The sequence below is a fragment of the Ambystoma mexicanum genome, chromosome 7q (genome assembly GCF_040938575.1).
Source record: "Ambystoma mexicanum isolate Mex_15411 chromosome 7q, UKY_AmexF1_1, whole genome shotgun sequence".
Classification (NCBI taxonomy): domain Eukaryota; kingdom Metazoa; phylum Chordata; class Amphibia; order Caudata; family Ambystomatidae; genus Ambystoma; species Ambystoma mexicanum.
In genome coordinates this window covers 118,584,381-118,607,175 of record NC_090941.1, presented here as the reverse complement: position 1 = coordinate 118,607,175, position 22,795 = coordinate 118,584,381, and the positions used below count along the sequence as shown (strand labels likewise).

The 22,795-nt window shown below is 44.0% G+C and overlaps 1 protein-coding gene across 1 annotated transcript in view; it reads right to left on the bottom strand.

The window, feature by feature from the left end:
- WWC3 (WWC family member 3) overlaps window positions 1–22,795 on the bottom strand; it is a gene marked incomplete at its 5' end in the record, with an annotated part of 1,141,234 nt that overhangs the window by 146,491 nt on the left and 971,948 nt on the right. The window contains one exon of the mRNA XM_069639076.1: window positions 15,182–15,374. Coding sequence (XP_069495177.1) covers window positions 15,182–15,374 — 193 coding nt within the window. The remainder of the gene's footprint in view (window positions 1–15,181; window positions 15,375–22,795) is intronic.

Sequence of the window (22,795 nt, the reverse complement as noted above, 5' to 3'; positions counted from 1 at the left end):
GACAATTGACATGCAGTCTAATTTTTGCCAGGAGAATTGTTTCCCAGGAAGGGTTCTAGAGGAAGATGTTAAACAGATTAATTCTGTGTCTAGTTTTTTTGGCGGCGTTTGGGGCTGGAGATCATGATGTGGGGGCAGTTGTAGGGCAACTTCCACTGTGTTACCAGGATTTTTGGGATGTGTTCGATGAGAAGGTGACAGGGGAATTACCACCCTGTAGACCCCTCGAGTGTAAAATTGAGTTGGAGCCTGGGGCAATCTTGCCGAGTAGTAGAGTATATGCTCTGACTGAGAAAGAAAATGACTATTTAAAAGGAGTATTTAACTGAGAACTTGGCCAAAGGGTTTATCCGTCATTCTAAGTCACCTGCAGCCTCTCCTCTATTTTTTTTGTACCAAAGCCTGATGGGACACTCCGAACTTGCATAGATTATCGAGCAGTCAACACAGTCACTCTTAAGAACCGGTATCCTCTCCCTCTAATCTCAGAAATGCTGAATCAAATCCAAGGAGCCACCATTTTTTCTAAACTAGACTTGCAGGGCGCTTACCATCTGGTGCGTGTGCAAGAAGGAGACGAATGGAAGACTGCGTTGAAGACCAGGTTTGGGCTGTATGAATATCTAGTGATGCCGTTCGGTCTATGCAAAGCTCCAGCGGCTTTCGAATTTTTTATTGACAACGTTTTTTAGGGAATTTTTGGATGTTTTTGTAGTCGTGTATATCGACGACATTTTAATATTTTGTTATGATTTGGACCACCACCAGAGGCATGTTCGCCTGGTTTTGCAAAAATTGCTCTAAAATCATCTGTTTGCTAAGTTAGAAAAAAGCCAATTTCATACCGACTCTGTGGAATTTTTGGGTTTTATAGTTTCACCTAAAGGTTTGGAAATGAACCCAAAGAAGGTACAAGCAGTTCAAGAATGGCCCAAACCAACAAGGGTTAAAGAGAGTTTTTTTAGGGTTTGCTAATTTCTATAGGAGGTTCATTGAAGGATTTTCCCGGTTAGTTACCTTTATAACAAAACTGCTGAAAAAAGGGGTTAGTTTGAATGGGACCTTTAAGTGAAATTAGCTTTTCACGAATTAAAGAAGAGGTTTACTTCCAGTCCGATTTTGATTCATCCTGATCTTTCCAAGCCTTTCTTTCTATGTGGAAGCAGACGCTTCAAATCTGGCCATGGGAGCAGTGCTTTCACAGAGACATGAGACTACGGGTCAGTTACAACCAGTAGTTTTTTTTTTTTTTCACAGAAATGTTCTGCGGCTGAAGTGAATTATACTATTTCCGATCGTGAGCTGCTGGCAATCAAGTCTGCTTTTGAAGAATGGAGACACTTTCTTAAAGGAGCAAGACACACAGTAACGATACTTACTGATCATCGAATTTGTTATTTTTGAAATCTGCTAAGACTTTATCTCTGCGGCAACTCTGTTCCTTGTTCTTTGCAGATTATGATTTTGTAGTGACTTTCAGACCAGGGAGTTTAAATGGACAAGCAGTCTCGTCAGTTTCCAGGAAGTGAGACGAGGACGCTTCAGGAGCCAGAGCCTCTTATTGCCCCAGAACGTTTCCAGTTAGCTGGAGTTTTTAAAGGCCTGGATGTGTTGAACGAGGTTCGCCAGTCAATGTCTTTGCAGAGGATGGAGGAGTGGGTTTAATTGGATCCAGCAAGAAGTGTGAAAGAGGGATTACCCTATTTTGATAAGCTCTATTTGCCCACGGAAGAGTTAAGAGAAAAGGTATTGAAGAACTTTCACAAGTCGATCTTAGAAAAACGCTGGAGTTGGTGAGAAGGAATTTCTGGTGGGAGAAGATTCGCCAAGACACGTTAAATTTCATCAAGATGTGTGCAGTTTGTGCACAGGCAAAGAGTCAAGTTGGGAAGCCGTATGGTTTATTGGAGCCGCTACCTGTTCCACCTAGTCCTTGGCACACCATTTCCTTGGATTTTATCTGTGACCTTCCTCAGGATAAAGGCTGTACAACAATTCTGGTTGTGCTGGATCTTCTTACCAAGGAAGCGCATTTATTACTGATGGAGGGAGAGGTTACTGCGGAAAGATTGGCTCAGTTTTTTGCAGGGAGTGGTTAGGCTGCATGGACTTCCCAGTCAGGTTATTTTCCGACAGAGGTTCTCAATTTATCTCTAAATTTTGGAGGGCCTTCTGTAAGAGACTTGGGGTGGAGGTTAGCTTGACATCTGGGTGTCAGCCAGAGGCTAATGGACAAGTGGAGAGTGTCAACCAGGAGTTGGAGAAGTCTTTAAGGTGTTATTTGCAAGCTGGTGCGGAATGGGTTGATTTGGTGTGGTTAGCAGAGTTTGCTTACAACAATTGTGGTAAGGATGCTACTTCTATGTCTCCCTTCTATTTGGGACGTGGGTTTCATCCTCGTTTTTTGAGTTTTGAGGTGCTGGAATATTCGGGGAGTCCAGGAGTAGATGAATGCTTGTTTGTGATGAAAGGAAATTTGGAGAAAGCAAAAAGGGTGCTGTGTGAAGAGGAAAGCCAGTCCTAAATATGGGATAGGTGATTTTGTTTGGCTCTCCACCCGGCATTTGAGGATTAAGGGTAAGAATAAATGTAGTCCTAGATTTGTAGGCCCATTTGAGGTTGAGAAAATCATTAATCTGGTGGCGTTGCGGCTCAAGTTACCCAAGCATTTGAAGGTACATCCTACTTTCCATGTTAGTCTCTCGAAACCAGTTTATCAAGGCACCAGATTGAGGACGACTCCTCATCCTGTGGTTATGGAGGATTAATCTGAGGAGTTTGTGGTTAAATGAATCTTAGATTCCAGGAAAGTGAGGGGGGAGTTGCAATATCTGGTAGACTGGGAGGGATATGGACCTGAGGAACGCACTTGGGAAAAGTCATCAGATATGCTTGCTCCTAGGTTAGTTGCTAAATTTCACGCTACAAATCTGCATAAGGTTTGCCCAGGGACTGGGCATTAGGACGGGGGTACTGTCAGGTTTCCTCTTTGTATTGAGGTTATTAGATGTGCTTGGTGTGAGTGGGAAGTTTACTACTTTTGGTTGGTGTAGCCTTAACTTTGTAATACAGACTACTGAGACCTGCCCAAGGCAAGATGGAGTTTCTTAATAGGGGCTCTGATTGGCTAGAGAGAACAGCAAGACTAACAATGAACATTCTAAACTGACTTTCTCTGCCTTTCATCGTTGTAACCCAGCTGAGAGGACTTGTCTTGTAGTTGCTCCTGCTGAAGTTTGGGCCTTGTGGATCTGAACTGACAGATCTCTCGCAGTCGAGCAACTACTCTGTGAGGGCTTTCAGAAGAGGTGTCAGGATAGTCAGGCGATAATTCTGGAGTTTGGAAATCCTGAAGCAACATTTGAAGACTTTACTTAAGATGAGTGACTTTGCCTTTGGTTGTTAATACTTTGTTAGTGATTATCTTGAATTGTCATTCTAAGAAATCCAAGATTTTGACATTGTTTGACATTATTATCCGCACAGTTTCAAAGAGTGCGTGTAAACACGTCTTTATTGGTAAAGTGCGCGCAAGGTTTGTGTTTGCGTGTGCGGTGCCTAGCTGCAACGTGTTTCTACAACGTTGCGTGTGGACTTCTGCGCAGCATTTATTTTTCTTTGCACGTGTGTGAACTCATCTACATGTGTGCACGGACATTTCTGCTACGTGGTTACTACAACGCGAGTGCGCGGTCTTCAAAACTACAAGTTGTCTTCAGCGCAAGTGCGTGGAAATTTCTGCTACTTGTTTTCTACTACGTGTGCGTGCATTCAGCAAACACTACGTGTATTCTTCAGCGCGTGTGCGTGGTATTTATTGCTACTTGTTTTCTACTATGTGTGTTCGTGTTCAGCAAAAACGATGCGTTTTCTTCAGCGCGTGTGCACTGTATTTATTGCTACATGTTTTTCTCTCAACGCGTGAGCGTGATCTGCTATTCTATGTGCTTTCTTCATCCGAGTGTGTTCAAAGTAAAGAAGCATATTATATTTTAAAGATGATTATCTGGAACGAAGTACAGATCTAAAAAGCAAGAGTCAAGGTTGTAAAGGAGGTGCTGATAATTTCAAGAGACTCAAGAAAGAGGTAGAAAGATTTCAGTAACCTCTTCCCAGCAAATTGTCACAATCTTCTCAGATGTTTTAGGAGAAGAACCAGGTACGATTTTTAATTCTTTAGTTCAGGATAAAAGTTTCTAAACTCTGATATCAAGTGAGTAATGAGGGAATCTGTGTTTATGTATTTACTGCAGGTTCAGCATCAGCTAGTCCTGACGTTGCCAACCTTGTATTTTTTATGTTATCCATTTCCCACTTTCCCTTGGGGGTGTAGCAAGCAGAGCTGTACTACATCTAGGTCTGAGTGTTACATCTCGGGGGGTTGTTGGGGGTTCAGCAGCTTCCGCAGACTCAGGAATACTCGCTGCCTGACAATATCCTTTCTATGCTTTCAAGATATATTCATCATGGCTGGTAAATGACCTACACACAAACCTTAGGGAGACTAGAAGGAATATTTCCTGGACCACTTTAAAACAGCCCTCTAAGTCAAAAGACTAAAACAACAACTGTATTATTTAAAGGGTCCCTTGCTTCTCCAGTACCATATTCCTCTGGCACAATCATCTATGTTGTTTATTCATTAAATTCCAACATACTCTGTCAAATTTGTCTCAAAAATAACGCTTTATTATCATTTTATAAAAACATTTCAATAAAATACATTTAACATCTTTTCTAAGACCAATTCACAACCTATTGTTATACATCTAGACACTGTTAAACCAAGACATGCAACCAACACTCTGTTATTCAATTCATTAACAAGACAAGTTTTCCATAAAAAATCTATTGTAAACTTTTGTCTAGTCCAACAGGGGAATCAAATAATCCCAAGGCTTTCTGTTCATCTGTACATCTGTACACCTGTACTTCTGTCACTCATACACACAGTCATTCAACAATCAACGCTACCCAACATGTTTCTTTCCTTTTGTTGTTTGTCACAAATATAGGAAATTCTTCAGGGATTTTCGTACTATAACAGTTTGTTTATGCATTAGCCATTGTGGTCTTCTTGCACTTTATTTGACTTCTTGGTGATAAATCCTATGTTCTACTCCCATCCATCTTGTGTTTGGGCCAGGATTCCAAAAAGGTATCTAATCAAAAAACGTCGCCAGGTAACGTGTGCCTGCCCGGAGTCCAGAAATGTTATTCCAGAGGGACATCTGGCTAGAAGGGCAGCTGGTGTCTGATTACCAAAGGAAACCTGCCATATTTGATACACCTGCTTCCGAATTGTCGGATACTCACGGCCGTGTCAGCTGTTAAGCGATTCCGTTCTCAAAAAATGGGTGCACAGACAGGTGGTAGCTCGAAGAACACTGTGGGTCTGAGAACAGACACAGTGTATTAAAGGCTGGTACTTCGGAAATTACATCTGTGCTGGTTCGGAACAGCAGCGTATTAAGTCCACCCTCGCTTTAAGTGCGGCGCATCTGCACGTAGGAGGGCTACTGGGTTATGTCCACAGAGCGGTCTGCTTCGGTTAACCAGTGATTCAAGGAATGTGGTAAATTACCTAACCATTGCGTTAACCAATTATGCATTATGAAATGTGTAGATACGTTGATGCACCCAAAGAGCAAAACCAAAATGAATGATGTAACTTGAAGGTATGTGAAAAACTTGCTGCACCATGTAAAGTGCCAATAAAATCTTTAGTTAGTGTGACTGTAGTATGACTAAGTATCACTATTAATAGTCTGATAGAGTGTATCCCGTGCATAAAACCATTAGTACGCCACCTGATCGGTGCAAGTAAGGTTTGACGATATAGACTCACCCAATGTTGATGCTTGCAGTATTCTGTAATTTAAATTTTAATATGGAGTTCAGCCTAATTGAGCTCTACCCTCTTGCTCTTCATTTAATAGTAAATTAAAGTGGACATCCAACTTACAAAAAAAAAAAAAGAAATGTATCATCCCTTATGAAGATGTATTAATGGTTGGGTTTGCCATACTTCCTTCTTTGTTAGCTGCAGATATATGTCATCAGAAATTGATTTCCAATGAATTATTCTGGTTAATTTTTAATGCTACAATATTAGTATTATAAAGTGGTGCTTAGTTAACTTACTCCTGAAGAATTCTAAACGCATTCCGTTTGTGCTAATTGCATGATTTAGTGTTCTTAGGCGTTACCATATTAGTAGCTGTAAAGAACATGAATATACAAGTACATATGTTCTAAATGTTGTCCTTATACATAGTAGTATATGGCCCTAATTGTTATGCCCTATAATGACTAACCAGTATACTGTGCCATCTTGTTATACATCCACCTAAACGAATTTTAGACCTTAAAATATTAGCAGTTTGGATATATAAATTTGAAAAAAAAATTCTGTCCTACTGCTATGCATTCACTGGTTTGCTATATGGTTACCTGCATTCACAACGTCTAATGTTAAACTATGAAAGCCACTGGACTACTGTGCAATTAGCCTGCAAGGTAAAAAGATGAGACAAGAGCAACTGGGTGAGAGTTGCCTTATGTTTGTCCACGCCCTGACTCATAACTTCACTGGTTCAAGACTTAGCTCATTGGCTAAATGTTTCAAACCAAGCTCGTTGTGGGCAGCAAAAGTTGGGGCCAAACTCGGGTGACCAAGGAGCAATTTGAGAAAACTATTTTCTTCTATTTCAAGTAGAGGTGTACCTACTATGGCCCACATACTCAAACCATACATAGAGGTCGCCTTTGCCCCATACATTCTTATGTCTACAGGTTGAGATTTGAAAGCCTTTGCAAAGCATTGAACCCCCGCCCCAAAGCCTGAAGCATTTTAGATCTTTGATGTTCAATATGTTTCCTGCCACTCAGCTGTGATGTAAACATGGGACCCAGATAGTCATAGGAGTCATTTACCTGCACTGTGTCAACCCCTGCTTTGAACAGCAGGAGCTTGTGGTGATTACAGCCTGACTGAAACACCAAAATGGCTGATTTAGAGGTGTTCATCAATGGGTCCAAACTGCCCATGAACTCCACGTTTGCAGATATTCAGTTCTGTAATGAGCGTGGAGTTCTGGCAATGAAGACTTTATTGTAAGGACAGGGAAAGGTATCCCTCCCAAAACTGCAACAACAGCCTTACAGACAACTGGATGCTTATACAGGTTATTTATAATGAAAACAACAAGGGCGCTGTTAGGGGAGTTTTCCTAAATTCCCACTTGGAGATAAGATAGTAAGCTATCCCAGTGGTTTGTAGATACCAAACATCGTATCAGTATGTACTACACTCAAGGACTTTGGTAGAGTGGCAGAGCAGTGTAATGTAAATATCAATCACCACCTGATAGAAATCCATAGTATACCTTGTTTTGCCTTGGTCCTTATCTCTCTCTAAGTCATCCTATATTTACAACTTGTGAAAACTGTCAGAATTATCCCAGCAACCCTGCCCTTGATTTCTAGTGCTAGCGCCATCTCCATTTTCAATTTTATCTTGTGTAATCCTATGCCATTAGTCATATTTCGAGTGATCGGACTGGTTTCCAGGGTTGGGCGCTGGGGTGACAGGGTTGAAGTCGCGAATCAACCCTGGATCTTACTGTGTTCATCTTTGGTGGCCTAGCCTGAATATTCTAGTGTAAAGTAAAACTTCTTGTCACAACTGATTTCCTTTCTTATTACACGGCTTCATTTTACTGAAAGAAAACCTTTTTATATCTTGCATAACTCCAATCCAATTTACCAGCTAGATACTTACTTTCACTTCCATATTATCCCTGTGATATACCTCTATCCCCCAACTCCAAATCAGTGTATTTCACCCGTTTTTAGTAAAAACCGTTTTGGGAAATTTAAGGCGGGAATTGACAAATGCAACTTTTACACATGTCATTTTGCTGCAATCTGTTTTAAACTTTCCACTCATTTTCGAACTGTATGCTTTTGGTAATCCATTCTTTGTGATTGTTAGTGACTTTGCATTGTTGCTTTAGTGCAGAATTATATTTGCTTCAAGGTTTTTAACACATTCATTATTTATTTGTCTATTTCCAAGTGTCATTTCATAACATTGCAAGGGGTTTAAAATCTCTTATTTGGGAAGGGGAGGTCAGATTTGTATTCCGTTTCCTGTTTCTTATTCCAGATTACGTGCTGCTTATGTTTATCCACTCAGAATTGATTATTTGTGGGTTGAGCGAACATTGCAGGGGGAAATTCTAACTTGGGTGCTATCTTTCCTAAATCAAAAAGTGCTCCTATTCCGCTGTGCTGTGTATATGTTCCATTAGAAAGTTAAACCCAGTGCATTGCTCACATTCTCACTGTAATTATCACCCCATTGGTGATTGCTGCCCCATATTAAAAATTGTCTGATTTCTTTTGAATTTTAAAATAAATATTGTATTTTACCAACCGGCCTGGTTCATGGTCCACTGTGACCCGGGGTATATGAAAAGGTGTGATATGAGTGATGTACCATCTCAATATTGAATCTATATAATAGAAAGAGATAAGCATTTCAGTCATGCGCTGCATACTAGGCCGAGATCAAGGTGTGTGTGCCTGATTGAAATCCTAAACAGTAAGGAACTCATGGTGGCAACAGTAAAGACAGACACAAGTGATCACATTTCAAGGATGTTTATTAAACTGTATAATGGGTGAGAAAAATGCCTAATCTAAACCTAAATCCAGGATGGGGGCAAACTATAACCATCAAATAATAATAAGGCAGTCCAAGTAGCGTCTTGTAAAATAAAAAGGGCCTATACTAAAAAAAACTATTGCTAATCCTTACCGCCAAGTTACAAAATAGTGTGGGATAATGTTCTCCAGAAAAGAAAGAAGGGTTCACAAAATGATACGTCAGCATGGTATAACTGGGCTCTCCCTTACCCACGGTTTTAGCACGGGCCAAGGTGAGACTCGAGCACAGCACACACCTGGGATTTTCCAGCACAAGCTTACATCTCTAGCACGAGCTTGCAGTATGTTTCCAAAATATCAAGGCCTTCTGTGGCCAAGTCTCTTTTACACAAAGTCTCTTGCCTCAGAGGGCCTGATGTGCTATAATCAACAAAACAAAAGTTCCTTTCAGTAATCTTCCCATCGGGCGATTTCCTTTCACTTGTTGCAACGTTGACCTCTCTCAGTCGGGTTCACATTTGCCAGTTTAACACACCTTGCAGGATTCACTTCCCTTAGCTTTTTCCAGCCCCCAGTCAGGCTCTCTATTAAGCCCCCAGTCAGGCTTCAGACATTTGCGATGGCTGCAGACTCTCAGTGGGAAAAAAACACAGAACAGGTTATCATGCCAAGTTCCTTCTAGAGAGGGGCACCTGCCACCTTTTTTATATTAGAGCACAGATATACTTCCCTCTGCCGGGATTGAGTCTCCTTTCAAAACAACTGATTTTCAAAGATACGTTTTTGGACTTCCTGTCCCAGAATGCACTATGAAGATTTTGCTCCCACTTCACAGCTCCCCAAAACGGCAGTGCATGATTTTGAGAGCTGTAGGAGCCAAAAGGGGGATCTTCAAATCAGGTCGGGGTCTCATCTGCTACCCCTCAGAGAGCTGGGTTTGCCTGTCTGGCCCCAGGAGACGAGTTCTGCTGCGAGTACCACCAATCAATCCCCAGCTGCCCCTGATCTTGCCTGTTGGAGGTACAGCTCTCTCTACACACTGCAGTGTCCTCTCAGGTAACAGGGCCAATGTTTGGGCAGCTTTCTTCTCCTCCAGGTCTCCCAGGGTCTCTGCAGCTCACTAAGTTGTTCTCCTGCTCTGCTGCACCTTCCAGCTTCCTCAACTTGCTCAAAGTGTGCCTTTGTTTTCCACCTTTTATACTTCCTGGGAGAGGTAATTAGATTCAGGTGTGCATAGTTGTGAAGGGAGGCCTGACTGCATGGCATCATCACTGGGACAGTCTGCTGTTAAAAAGGAGTCTTTTCTGTGTCTGACCAGGTTTTCTGTCAGTAATCTTTATCCTCCCAATCCTTCGCTTCCTCATCTCAGTGTTTACATGAAAAGGGGTGGGGGGGGTACATTTTGCACATTAGGACGGGGGAAGAGGTTTGAAAGGAAAGGGGAATACTGTGTCTCCACATTGGGTGGCCCTACCCTACTTCCCAATGACCCCTCATCCAGGTGATCCTCCCACACTGGTCCACCCCCAGGAACTGGAGGCAACAGCGATGGCCGTCTCCTGCCCACTTGGCTGACAAATCCCCAGGGATCAGTACGTGAGACACCCTCGGGTTTCTCTCAGCACTCAAGCATATCTTAAGACAAAGATGAAAGCTGAAGGTAAGTACACTGACCCAGTCAGTAATGCACATCAAAGAAGCACGGACACACACACACACTTACATTGAAATATAGATTATAGATACACAAGAGTCGCTGTTAAATACCTGCCGCAATAAACACACATAAGTATACTTTTCAATACTTTCAAAGGGTCACTTAGTTGGTAGTTGCTGAACGTACACAATTGTTACAGGAGTTAAAGTTCTATCGGTAATACTGCACACTCACAGAGTAATACATTAACCGTATTTAGTCTGCATACACAAGATAGTAATGTTTGGGAAGGAAAACAACTGATTGGTATTATCCTAGCAGTGCTTCAGTGTCCAGAGGCAGTTTCGTGGCACAGCAAGTTTTTCAAAGTCAAAAACGCAACCCGAGCTAAAAGGCAGTTTGTAGTGGCTTAAAGTCTTGCAAAGCAGTAGACATCAAAGGTTCCTGTGGCTACTTTCTAGTCTCTAGGAAGGAAGATACAAGAAGGATTAACCAATGTTGGAGACCCTGTTAAAAGACTTGCAAGGGACACAAACGTCAGCTTGAGTCAGTGGTAAGAGAGGGTTGCCCTGTACACCTCAATGCTCTGGAATGACTTTTTTGAATCAGGTACGCAATACCTTTTCCCCCATAGTACCTTAGGTAATAAGAAAATGTTCCTGGTGGATGCTAAGAGATGTTGCAGCTGTGGACCCAACCTCCGGATTCCTTGGTCTGACGACTGAAGGCAGGACAATAGGCGGGATCTCTCAGTAGCAGTCACGAGGGAGGATCTCTGGCACGCCTTTCAGCAACTTCGTTGGTCACTCTGGGGTTTTGCCGACCTTTTCTGCAACAAATGACGCGATTCTCCTTGTCAATGTACTTGGCCTCCTGCACTCTGATGAGAGGGATCAGGCGAGTTGGATCGGAGCTTTAGAGTGTCCTTGAGGGCTCAGCAAAGATTTGGAAGGATTTGGATTCCAACGATGCACTCAAAATGGGCAGCAGGCCTCCTGGTATTGGGGTTCTGCAGCTCTGGAAACTCACAGGACCTTGGGAGATGGCTCAAAAACAAAGTGAGTCTTGGGACCGATTGTTCCCACCAGCCATGGGGAAGGAGTCCTCTTCGGAGCTCCCCAGTCGCACAGAAAATGGAGTCAGGACAGCAGTGGGCACTTCACAGTGTTGCAAAGGGTCTGCAGGCATCTCTGGTCATCTTCTTCGGTTACTTCAGCTTCCAGAGGGTGACTTGCTTTTCACTCCAGGAGCCTCACCTTTTATACAGTACCAGCACATTCCTCTGCAATCTCTCTCAGCAATTTACATAAAGGGGCGTTAGGCTGCCCAATCAGGACTGCCACACCGCCCCCAGTGGGAGCTGGTTCTATTCAGGCACTCTGGCAGTCAAAGGATAGGGGGGTGGAAAACTCTTCCCCCACTTCTGCCTGCCCAGATACTCTGCAGCCTAGGCGGGGACACCCAAGGGTTCCTGCCAAAGGCAAAACACACACACACTGGTCTCCCCATCCCAGAATTGTAGAAGGGCTATCAAAGAACAACCACACTAGTAATGGCGAAAAAAGAAGGGAGGCCCCAAGTCGGTACTTGGGTGCCCCTATTGTGCACTACTGAGGCTATGGACATAGCCTGCAGAACATAAATTACACAATAGTTGGTAGAACACGTCCACTGCCGCCAGGCGTAACTAAGATTGTCCAAGTCACAGGAGCAGAGACAAGTGGGATACTAGGTATCCCTATGGCACTCCACTTAAGGTGGTGTGTGCCAATCTCTCAGACTATCACGTTTTAGGAGTGATACCATCTCTCTATGCTTAAGAACTGTAGTTACTCTAGTTTAAAGAAAAGAATGTCAAAGGAGGACCCCAAGGGTCCCCAGCAACACTGCCCACAAGGAGCTGCAATAGTAAAATACAGATGCCTTTAAGAGTTAAGGAGGAAAATAGACTCCATAGTACAGGTAAAATAAAAAGAATAGACAGAGCCTGTAAGGCAAGTTTGTGTGCAGTACTCTTTGGGAGACTACAGCAACCTTGTCCTCCTGGCAATAGGGAACCCCAACCTTTGGTAAAAGTCTGTACTACACAGGTTGGTAGTGTGGCTGAGCAGCCAGGCTTATCTCAAGAGGGGACATGTGAGCTGTAAGGTTGTAACACAGTTTCACAGTGACAGTTATTCAAATGCACACTTATACTCACGGTTTCTTGATTAAACAATTATTAATGTAACTGTCAGTTATATAAGCCTTCTTCAAAAGGGAACAAAACATGTAACACTTATAGTATACTTCAAACACTTTCTCTAAATCAGATTATACCCATTGGAGATGGCACACAGACTTGTCCTACACCCTCGGGTGACTTACATAGCTAGGACACTGTGGACATTGATTTATAACTGATACATTTAGAGCAATACTGAGTTTGGGTGTAAAGGATCATAATTCATAAACTGCTAAGTACTTTTTAAACCCTCCAATGCAAAGTAAATTAACCCTTTCCTGGAGGAAAGACAAAAGCACAATGTCAGGGGTAGGAAGAGTCTCTCAGGGAGCCAGGACAGCCAATGTTAGTTGAGCAAAGTCGAGGGGATGTGAAGGTCTTCTTGCAGGTAAGTAAAAGTCTTTCATAATGTTGGTAGAAAAGTTTGTAGAGGTAAGATTCACTTGAAGGGCCACAAGCCGGCAGGCTTGTGAATGGCAAAGCTGAGAGCAACTCTGCAATGGCAACCAAGACAAGTGTCAACTGAGAACAAGCAAGGCTACACAACAAGAGGTAAGTCCTCTTAGGTTTACAGCACCTTTGGTTAGATGAAATGATACCAGCTGGCTTCTGTTCCTGTACAGCTCTGCAGATCCTGTTCATTGGCCTCAGTCGTGGGGACAAGAGGGAGGACATCTGGGGACTCTTGCACAGGAATGGCGAGGTCGGTGGCAGCAATGGGTAAACAAACTTCAATTCAGCAGCACTTTGCGGTTTCAGCTCCTCGCGTCGATAGCAAATAGCAACACCGCGGTTCTCAGATACCACTTCAGACTTTCCTCGCATCTGGGGTCCAGCACTCTGTTGAGGTGGCTCAGGCTTGGTCAGTCCTGCTTCAGGTAAGTCCAGAGGATCTTCCTGGAGTTCGGGTCAGACTTAAAAGCGATGCACTCGATCTGTTGTTCCCCTCCCTGGCACTTCGGTTCCTGCAGCAGCAATGCAAGTACAGCCAGCTCCGAGAGGATGTCCAGACAAGTTCACTTTGAGGTCGATTGGTCCCACCAACCCAAGGGGAGAAGTCGTCCATGCAGGGCTTCTCTAGTTGAGGCGGATTCGGAGCTTCAGCACAGCAGCAGGGCTTCACCAGGCAAACCAACGGTCCAGGAGTTGCAGCAGGCATCTCTTCCAAGTTCTTCTTCGGATTCCTTCGTCCAGTGGTCGACTGCCTTACAAGCCAAAAAGACTCACCTTTTATGCAGGTTTCTCCCATGCATTCCAGCCTTGCTGTCAATCACAGCAGGTGGCTGTCCTCCAAAGACAGCCAGCCGACCAATCACCTTAGGGTGCATCCTGTAACCAAGGAGATTAAGCACAGGGCATTTTCGGGCACCTCCCTTACTTCCTGCCCCTGCCAGACATGCTGGAGCCAGAGGCGGGCTTCACCCGTGAATCCTGCCAATGACAAAACGAACTAAGGGACCAAACCTGGTTTGACGTCCAGAGAAAATCTCAAGAAGGACCTTTCCAACAAGCAATAGCCAAAAAAGAAGACCGGGGCTATTTTGACAAAATGGGCACTCATTCAGGATTAAAGAAAAAGGTCCAGAAGTGTAGCAGAAAGCACGGGGGGTCTCACTAAGAGAGGAGAAGAAGCATACACATGATCAATCTCCCTAACAGGCGCATGGCTGCAACCTTGGCATAATCCGGACTTAACCAAAAAATAAGGAGTACGGGGCCATTACTTCCAGCTCGTACACAGGCCTCAGTGCTGGCATGGATTCCAGATAGTACAATAACTAGATCTTCTGGGAAACCTATAACTAATATGTTCCATGGCTTTGTTCGATTGAGCTTCTCAAACGTGGAATGTACATCCATGAAAGGAAAATAGAGCACCTCCTTCTTAATAAACATGGTATTGCAACAATCAGATATAGATTAAGGGCTTAGTCAAGAGTTGCCTAGCCTTCTCTAAAGGCTAACTGCATGGGTGCTAGAATATCATCCTCATTCACCCAAGTCTGTAACAAAAGTATACTGATTCCTTTACCTTTTTTCACTGTATGCAAAATACTAAATGGGGTAATTTCATCTTTCATAGTGCCATTAAGAGCCAAGCCAATCTTTCTGGTGGCCCAGTAAGACCTAGTGAGCCAATTGGAGCAAGAACACCCAAGATGGACACCTTCCATCAACAATGATTTATTAATTTATATTGTGTCCTGAGAGAGGACAATGAATACAGTGTACAGACCACTGCCTACTGTATCGATTATTCCCAGGTCATGTGTATAGTACCCATGTAAAAAAAGGATCACTATTTCTCGACTGGCACTGCTGGGATAGAGGAGATGAGATGGCAGCAACAACCCAGAGAATAAAACAGCAAGAAACAAACATGCTAGACATACCAAATTAGACGGTCCTCAACAATATACAAAGCATCCAGAAAATAAAAAAGTAATCTCAGGATCATTGGCAGTCAGAAGCCCATCTACTAGGAAAGGACATCACAACATAAAATGAGGATAGAGCACCATCTGTCAACCAGTGGGTCTAAATAACAGAGAACTTGCAAAACTCCAGGAAATAACACATTTTATATCCCTGAATAATGACATTAAACAATGCATGCTGCCACTCACCAATAATTCTTCCTGGAACTGCTGCCCCACAGAACAGATGTACAGCTGCACAGACTTGAGTTTCAGGACATTTGAACTGACTGGGATTTGGAAAACTTCATTAAATGTCAGCTGGGATTGCCAGTCCAGGGCTTTGGAACAAAAAGTGCTTGGGGCACTGGAGTCCAGTGGAGGCAGGTACAGTCTAAGACGTCTAGAAAACAAATAGCAGCAGAATGGATATAAAAAAAAAATTCTACTTCAAGCAAGACAACCCGTTATCTATTCAGGCAGAAAATTAAATGATTATGCATTGCATACACTGTTATTAAACAAGCAAAGGGGATTCTTAGACAGGGCTGCCTTTATTGTCAGCAACTACACAAGAGAGGTCACCAAGCAAAATGTATGCTCAAGCAGAAACCCCAAGTGCGATCAATAGCGAGACACAAAAAGGGGGGAGTTGTACTATAATTTTAGTGTTATTTTATATATTCACAACTGGTTCATAATTGTATATGCAATTACAAGGTCAAAAAGCATTTTAAATTATTCGACATTCTTTCACTAATTATAACAAAGAACAAAAACACATGTATACAATGATGCCAAATTCATACGTGCGTAATGAAAACATGTTCTATAGCAAAAGATGCCACGAAATAAAGAAAAAGACTAACATGACCTTGGCCGAATGGCCAAAATGAGTTTAGACCACCACCATGCAAAACCCCCTAAGTAGTGCTTAGAAAAAGAAATAAATTAGGAACTAAGTTGACTCAAATTCTATGTCGAGACCGGAGGCTCACATTATGCTTCTCTTTCTTTTAATTAATTATATAAATAAAGCTCAGCAGCAAGGTATTTTCTGCACTTACATTTCACAAAACTCAAGTAGTAAGTGCAACGGCAAAATACATAAGCAAAAACATCAAAGTACATATATATTTTATACATTTCTCAGAGCAAGGGAAAACTTCAAATTCCATGATGCTCTACGTGCCCTCAATGTCCAAAATCACATGACTGTGCTCCTCCAATAAATGCGTAGATGTCCTCATAAACAGTCCTGAATAAGAAAGCACTTCCTCTTTCTTTGCTGCTCACAGCAAGAGATAATTACTTTCTTATTCAGAACTGTTCATAACCAGTCTGTCTTTAGTTGTGTATAGTTAACTCATAACAGTTATTTATATTGTTTTTGTCGTTTTATCATTTGGTCGTATTGTGCGTATGCTACACCAGGAAATACGGTAATTTCCTCGCATTGATTGTCAGACACCGACGCCAGCACCCGCTGACGTCGGTGTAATGCCGAGCAGGCGAGCACTTTGCTATTCAGCGGAATCTATTGTTCGTCCGCTTCATGTAAATTACAAGCACGGCTACCCGTGGCTCGCAGTGAGCCGCAGCGCCGTGCGTTATCCTTTCGCCTCCGGATTAAAGAATACGCGGGCCCCGGGGAGGCTCTGTCAACAGGCACGGTGCGCCTATAGGGCACCCGCTCTCCCGGTCCCTTTCTCGAACTTCGGCGCTCGTACGAGCATTTCCGTTGAATGCGAGTACGAGCGCCGGAGCGAACTTGTTCCCCGTTACTGATTTACATCAGTTCTTTTCTTCAAAGCATACGGAAAGAGGATTTTCAACAGGGGATTGCTGGCAGTGGCAGAACCTAATCTGCACAGCACCCTCTGCCACTATTGAAAGGAAGTGACTCTCCTGTGGATTTCGTCATATTTTGGCATTTAAAAAAAAAAAAAAGATAAAAAATCTGGGCTAGTGATAGACTGTAGTCGGCCCATAAAAAAAAAGAAGAAGAAAGGGGGCTAAGGTACTTGATTGTGACTATGGCAGCTCAATACAACCGTCAGTCTGACCAGGAATGGTCGGAGGAAGAGGAGGGTGATTGCTACATTGATGAAAGGGCTATGGAAAGAAGCCTGCATAAGGTTTTAGGATCTACTGTGAAAAACAGTGTGCAAAAGGCGGTAACAGATATGCTTTTGCCTATACACCAGCACTTGGAGGAGATGGAAGAGCGCTTTCGTAGTGAGTCCTCAAAGGGAGGTAAAAGGACACAGAAGAAAACACCTTGCCCCAGGGGGAAGTAGCCCGGCTCGTAAGATCAAAAGCTCTGTGACCCCCCGAGCCAGTTAATACCTGCCACGGCTGCACTGACAGACGCCTTCTCCAGGCTGAGACACGCCTTTTTGACTAGGGAGGTAACTCCTTCCTGCGAAAGACCCTCTAACCCCGAGGAAGAGAATAGGGATGTTGGACCCTCGGGCCCGGAGGGAGAAGAACAGGGCATACAGAATGAAGCAACTTCAGACTTGTACGGCGATGAATCCTCTCATGCTTCTTCGGAGGAGAACTCTGACGCTTGGGTTCCTGAACCCTCGACATCAGGGAATGCGACAGCCCCCATCCCCAAGGCAAATATCAGGGAACAACGCCCTACCGAGGGAATGTTCGAGCCTGAAGATTTGATCCATCCTAGGTCCACGGACTGGCAGCCGTCAGTCAGGACAACGGAATACATGTATAACAGGCTATGCAAGCCATTAGAGAAGGAGACCAGAGCGAGGCTCAGAGCTGAATGTCCGCGCCCGGACATACCACATAGGATGGCAATGACACCAGAATTGGATTAAAAAATGATTACCTTTATGGCAAAACACGACAAGGACCCTAAGAAGGGCCTAGATAGGGCCTGGAAGTCGTGCCAAGATAAATTGTTGGATGTTGCGGGGCCTCTCGCAAAGATTTTGGATCTGGCAGAAGAGGCCTCCGCCTCCTCAACCTCTATCGACCCAATCGCCCTTTTCAGATGGGCTCAGAGAGCCATTTGTTTGTTGGGAAATGCTAACTGCGCCATTTCCACCGAACGCAGGAAAGGCATATTGTTCAAGATCGACTCAAAACTTACCGAATTAGCAAACACAGAGTCCGGCGCCTCTGCACAGGGGCTTTTATTTGGAGATCCTTTCATAAAGGAGATGACTAAATTTGTAAGCACGTTCACCGTTCTGGATAAGGCGCAATCTTCCATTAAGAGGGTTTCTCCTCCAAGGTTTTCGTCAGGGCCGGTGGAGGCCGATGTCGCTCTTCCGGCTGCTACGCAATTGACAGAAGACCTCAGTAAAAACAGCAGAACAACTGGCAAGAGCGAGCCGACACCACCTTCCCATCAAGAGGGCGTGGCAGAGGCCGCTACTGGAGAAGAGGATCAAGGAGCGGGAACCAACAACCCCCAGGTCAGTCTAGCGATTTCAGCGCCAGCGCCGCGCACACCCATTGGGGGGAGGCTAATGCTTTTTTCAGATGCCTGGGACACCTTGTCAGGAGACGCAGGGGTCAGGGAGGCAGCGCGCGGACTCCGGCTAGATTTTTTCGCACAGCCTGTTCAGCGCGATTTCCCTGTCGCTAGAATGATGTCAGAATCAGATCAGAAAGCCTTGAGCACCGAGAGTCAGAATCTTTTTCAGAAGAGGGCAATTCGGCCATGCTCGACCCCGGGCGGATTTTTCACTCCGATCTTCCTGGTACACAGGAAAGAAAAGGTAAGACCTGTAATAAATCTAAAGGCACTCAACGAATTCATAGTCTATCGTCACTTCAAAATGGAAGGCATCCACATGCTCAGGGACCTTCTCAGGCCACACGATTGGCTTGTGCGTCTAGATCTCAAAGAGGCTTATCTCGCGGTACCCATTTGCCCGGAGCATGTGCAATACCTAACATTCTCTTGGGATCACAGAGATTGGGAGTTTACAAGTCTTCCTTTCGGTCTCTCTTCAGCTCCCTGGGCGTTTACCAAGCTGCTGAGACCCGTGGTGGCGCAATTAAGAGAACAAGGGGTTCGTCTGATAATATACTTAGACGACATTATTCTCATGGCTCAATCTCCGGACCTTTTACAGGAGCAGACCAGACTGACTATAAACCTGCTTCACAGTCTCGGTTTTCTCTTGAACTGGGAAAAGTCAGTTCTTTCCCCCGCCCAGAACATGGAGTTTCTCGGGTTTTTAATAGACACTCAAAGTTCGCAGCTTCGTCTTCCGGTTGCCGAGATTCATTCGACAAAAAGGGAGATTCGCAGGCTCCTACAGAAGGATTTCATATCTCTACGGGAGTTAGCAAGGGTAATAGGCCTCCTATCCTCATCCATTCAAGCAATTTTTCCGGGACCCCTTCATTACCGGGAATTGCAGAGGCTGAAAGGTCACCACTTGAGGCGCAGTCTTTCTTACTCCAAAAGCTGACACTATCATTGCAAGCAAGGACAGAACTGAATTGGTGGCTGTCACACATGGAGGCCAGGAATGGCAGAGCCATTTTCGGATCTGCTCCAGATATCGTCATAGAGTCTGATGCCAGCCGCTCCGGTTGGGGAGCAAGATGTGGCACAGCGGCCACTGGAGGGACCTGGGCTCCACAGGAGCTAGGTATGCACATCAATTGTCTAGAGCTCCTCGCTGGGTCATTTGCGATACGCTCTTTCGCCAAAGACAAAGTGAGCTGCTGCATTCTGCTGAAGATGGACAACGTATCTGCCGTAAGATACATAAACCATCTGGGCGGCACCAGGTCTCGTCCACTAGCAGAAAGTGCCAAATATTTTTGCCATTTCTGCTTGGATCATCAGATCTCAGTAACAGCAGAATACTTACCGGGTCTCAAGAATGTAATGGCGGATTGGCACTCCCGCCATTACGTCGACTCCAGCGACTGGAGCCTCGACAAGAGTATTCTTCTCCAATTGCAACACCACTGGGGCCCGCTATCCATAGACCTCTTTGCATCTCGCCTCAACACCCAACTTCCGGTGTTTTACAGTTGGAAACCCGACCCGGCAGCCGCAGCGACGGATGCATTCTTACAGCCTTGGACACAAGGGATACTTTACGCGTTTCCTCCCTTCGCGATGATAGCGAGGACCCTGGCGAAGGTCCGTCGGGACAAGTCAGAACTGGTCCTCATAGCCCCGGTATGGCCTCAGATCTGGTATCCAGTTATTCAGGAACTTTCCACAGATTCTCCAATCCTTCTACCCCAGTATCGGGATCTTCTACTAGATCCGTGGGGTCAGGCTCACCCCCTTCTTGTTTCCGGGTCTCTGACTCTGACGGCTTGAAGGATTTCAGGGCGCGATGGAGAATTACAGGCATGTCCACCAAGGCAATTCACCTTATTGAAGAAAGTTGGGCCCCCGCCATTCGCAAACAGTATTCCAATTCCTGGAACCTCTGGAGCTGGTGGTGCCAGGAGCGAGGCCTACATCCAGTGTCGGCGCCGTTAGAAGAAATACTCAATTTTTTAGCATCTTTAGTGGAAAGAGGTCTGGCGTACAGGACAGTAAACTCATATCGATCAGCAATTTCTGCAGGGCACGATTTCATTCAATGGGCTCCAGCAGGAGAATACCACTTGGTTTGTAGGTTATTAAAGGGTGTCCGACTTACAGTGCCACCCACATCCCGTTACAATAAGCTTTGGGACATTAATAAAGTATTCAATATTTTCTCTCGTGGCCCAATAATGAAGAGCTTTCGCGCACGGCACTCTCCGGCAAGCTTACCACTCTGCTTTGTCCGATTTCTTGCAGAAGAGTGTCGGATGTTAGAGCACTGGACCTAGATGGCAGGATTTTTACTCCTGACGGTATCGCTTTCCACATAAGGAGAAGGACTTAATGGGATTCAAGAGTGGTCTCCTACCCAGCATTTAGGGAACAGCCCAAGCTATGTATAGTTCAGTGTTTAAAAGCTTATGAGAAGGTAACAGCTCCGCTTAGATTATCTACAAACGGTCAGCTCCTTATAGCTATCCGCAAACCTCAAAGCGGTTTCGGCTCCTACCCTAGCTCGATGGATCCGTTGGACTTTAACCCAAGCAGGGATAGATACACTTCAGTTCGGTGCTCATTCAGTCAGAGCAGCAATGGCTTCGAAAGCTTTTCAAGTAGGTGTCCGCCTCGAGGACATCATGAGAATGGCTGATTGGGCAGGTGAATCGATATTTAAAGAATTTTATTTAAAGTCAGTAGAACAGCCTGCTTCGATAGTGGTAAGTAAGCTTTGAACTAGCATAATGTGAGCCTCCGGCCTTGACATAGAATAAAGATTTTCCATAATACCTTACTAGAAATTCTTGATTCTATTAAAGACACGGAGGCGAGCATCATCACACCCTTCTAAGAAAAGCTTGTTGAATTATGATTGAAGTAATGCTAATATTGTTAATTGCGGATTGAACTTCCTATTGTGTTACAATAAGAAGATGCTTTTCTCTCCCACCCCTATAAGGGATCTAGGGTTGTTATACGCATAAGTTAACACGTTTTAATTTCTGTTTCTTGGCAGCCTCTACGGACAAGTCCACCTGATTCTGCACGCTAGCGGATTTTCTTTTTTCCTGGTGGGACGTGCTTTAGAGTTCATCGTTGAAGTTATTGAGTTCGCAGCCTCGAAAGAGGAAGTGCTTTCTTATTCAGGACTGTTTATGAGGACATCTAGGCATTTATTGGAGGAGCACAGTCATGTGGTTTTGGACATTGAGGGCACGTGGAGCATCATGGGATTCGAACTTTTCTCTTGCTCTGAGAAATGTATGAAATATATATGTACTTTGATGTTTTTGCTTATGTATTTTGCCGTTGCACTTACTACTTGAGTTTTGTGAATGTAAGTGCAGAAAATACCTTGCTGCTGAGCTTTCTTTATATAATTAATTAAAAGAAAGAGAAGCATAATGCTCGCCTCCGTGTCTTTAATAGAATCAAGAATTTCTAGTAAGGTATTATGGAAAATCTTTATTATCAACTCGTGCATACACATGGAGTCAAGGTTGTGCAAAATAACAAGACTTTCATACACAGTTCTTAAACTGATGAGCAATTAAGCATTGATTGCTTATGTAAACCACACAAGAACATAGCAAAACACTTCATGGCTGAAAAGACTGTCCGTAGACAGATGCCAACTCGAGTTCCAGCTGTTGGATGGTCGTCAAATTGAACAGTGGCCCAGCCTTCTTAAAAGCAGTAGACATTTTTCAAAGGGGAAGCAAAAATGGGCAACCATATTCCCAGGATTAACGTAACCTGTGAGGATTTTAGCTATACCTTGTTCCATGTGCAAATTGACATCCAACTTCTCATCTAGACTAATCCCCAGATAGTTGTACGATTGCACAACTTCAATGTTATCCTGGCACAGCACCCATTTCCACTTCACTGTTTTCTTATGTGTAGGACAAAACATGATTTAATTGTGTTAGTGTTGATCTTTAAGGAATTAAGCTGAGCATATGCATAAAGATTATCCAACAGGGATTGCAGCCCCCTGGGAGTAGAATCTAAGAGCAAGGTAATCTGCATATGCCAACCACTCAAGACTAGTAGTGCCAAATTTGGGGGGGGGTTGAGATTGGATTATCAATACCATTTCACAAATTTGCCAGATATAAATTAAGACGTGTCGGTGCAAGTATGCAACCTTGAGTCCTGAGTGAGTATCAGTACATTTGGTCAAGGCTCCCTGTTGGTTAATATGCACTCTAACTCTGATGTTATTCTGGAGTGCAATAATCATATTCAATAATCCTTTTGGAATATTCCAGCTTTGCAGTTTA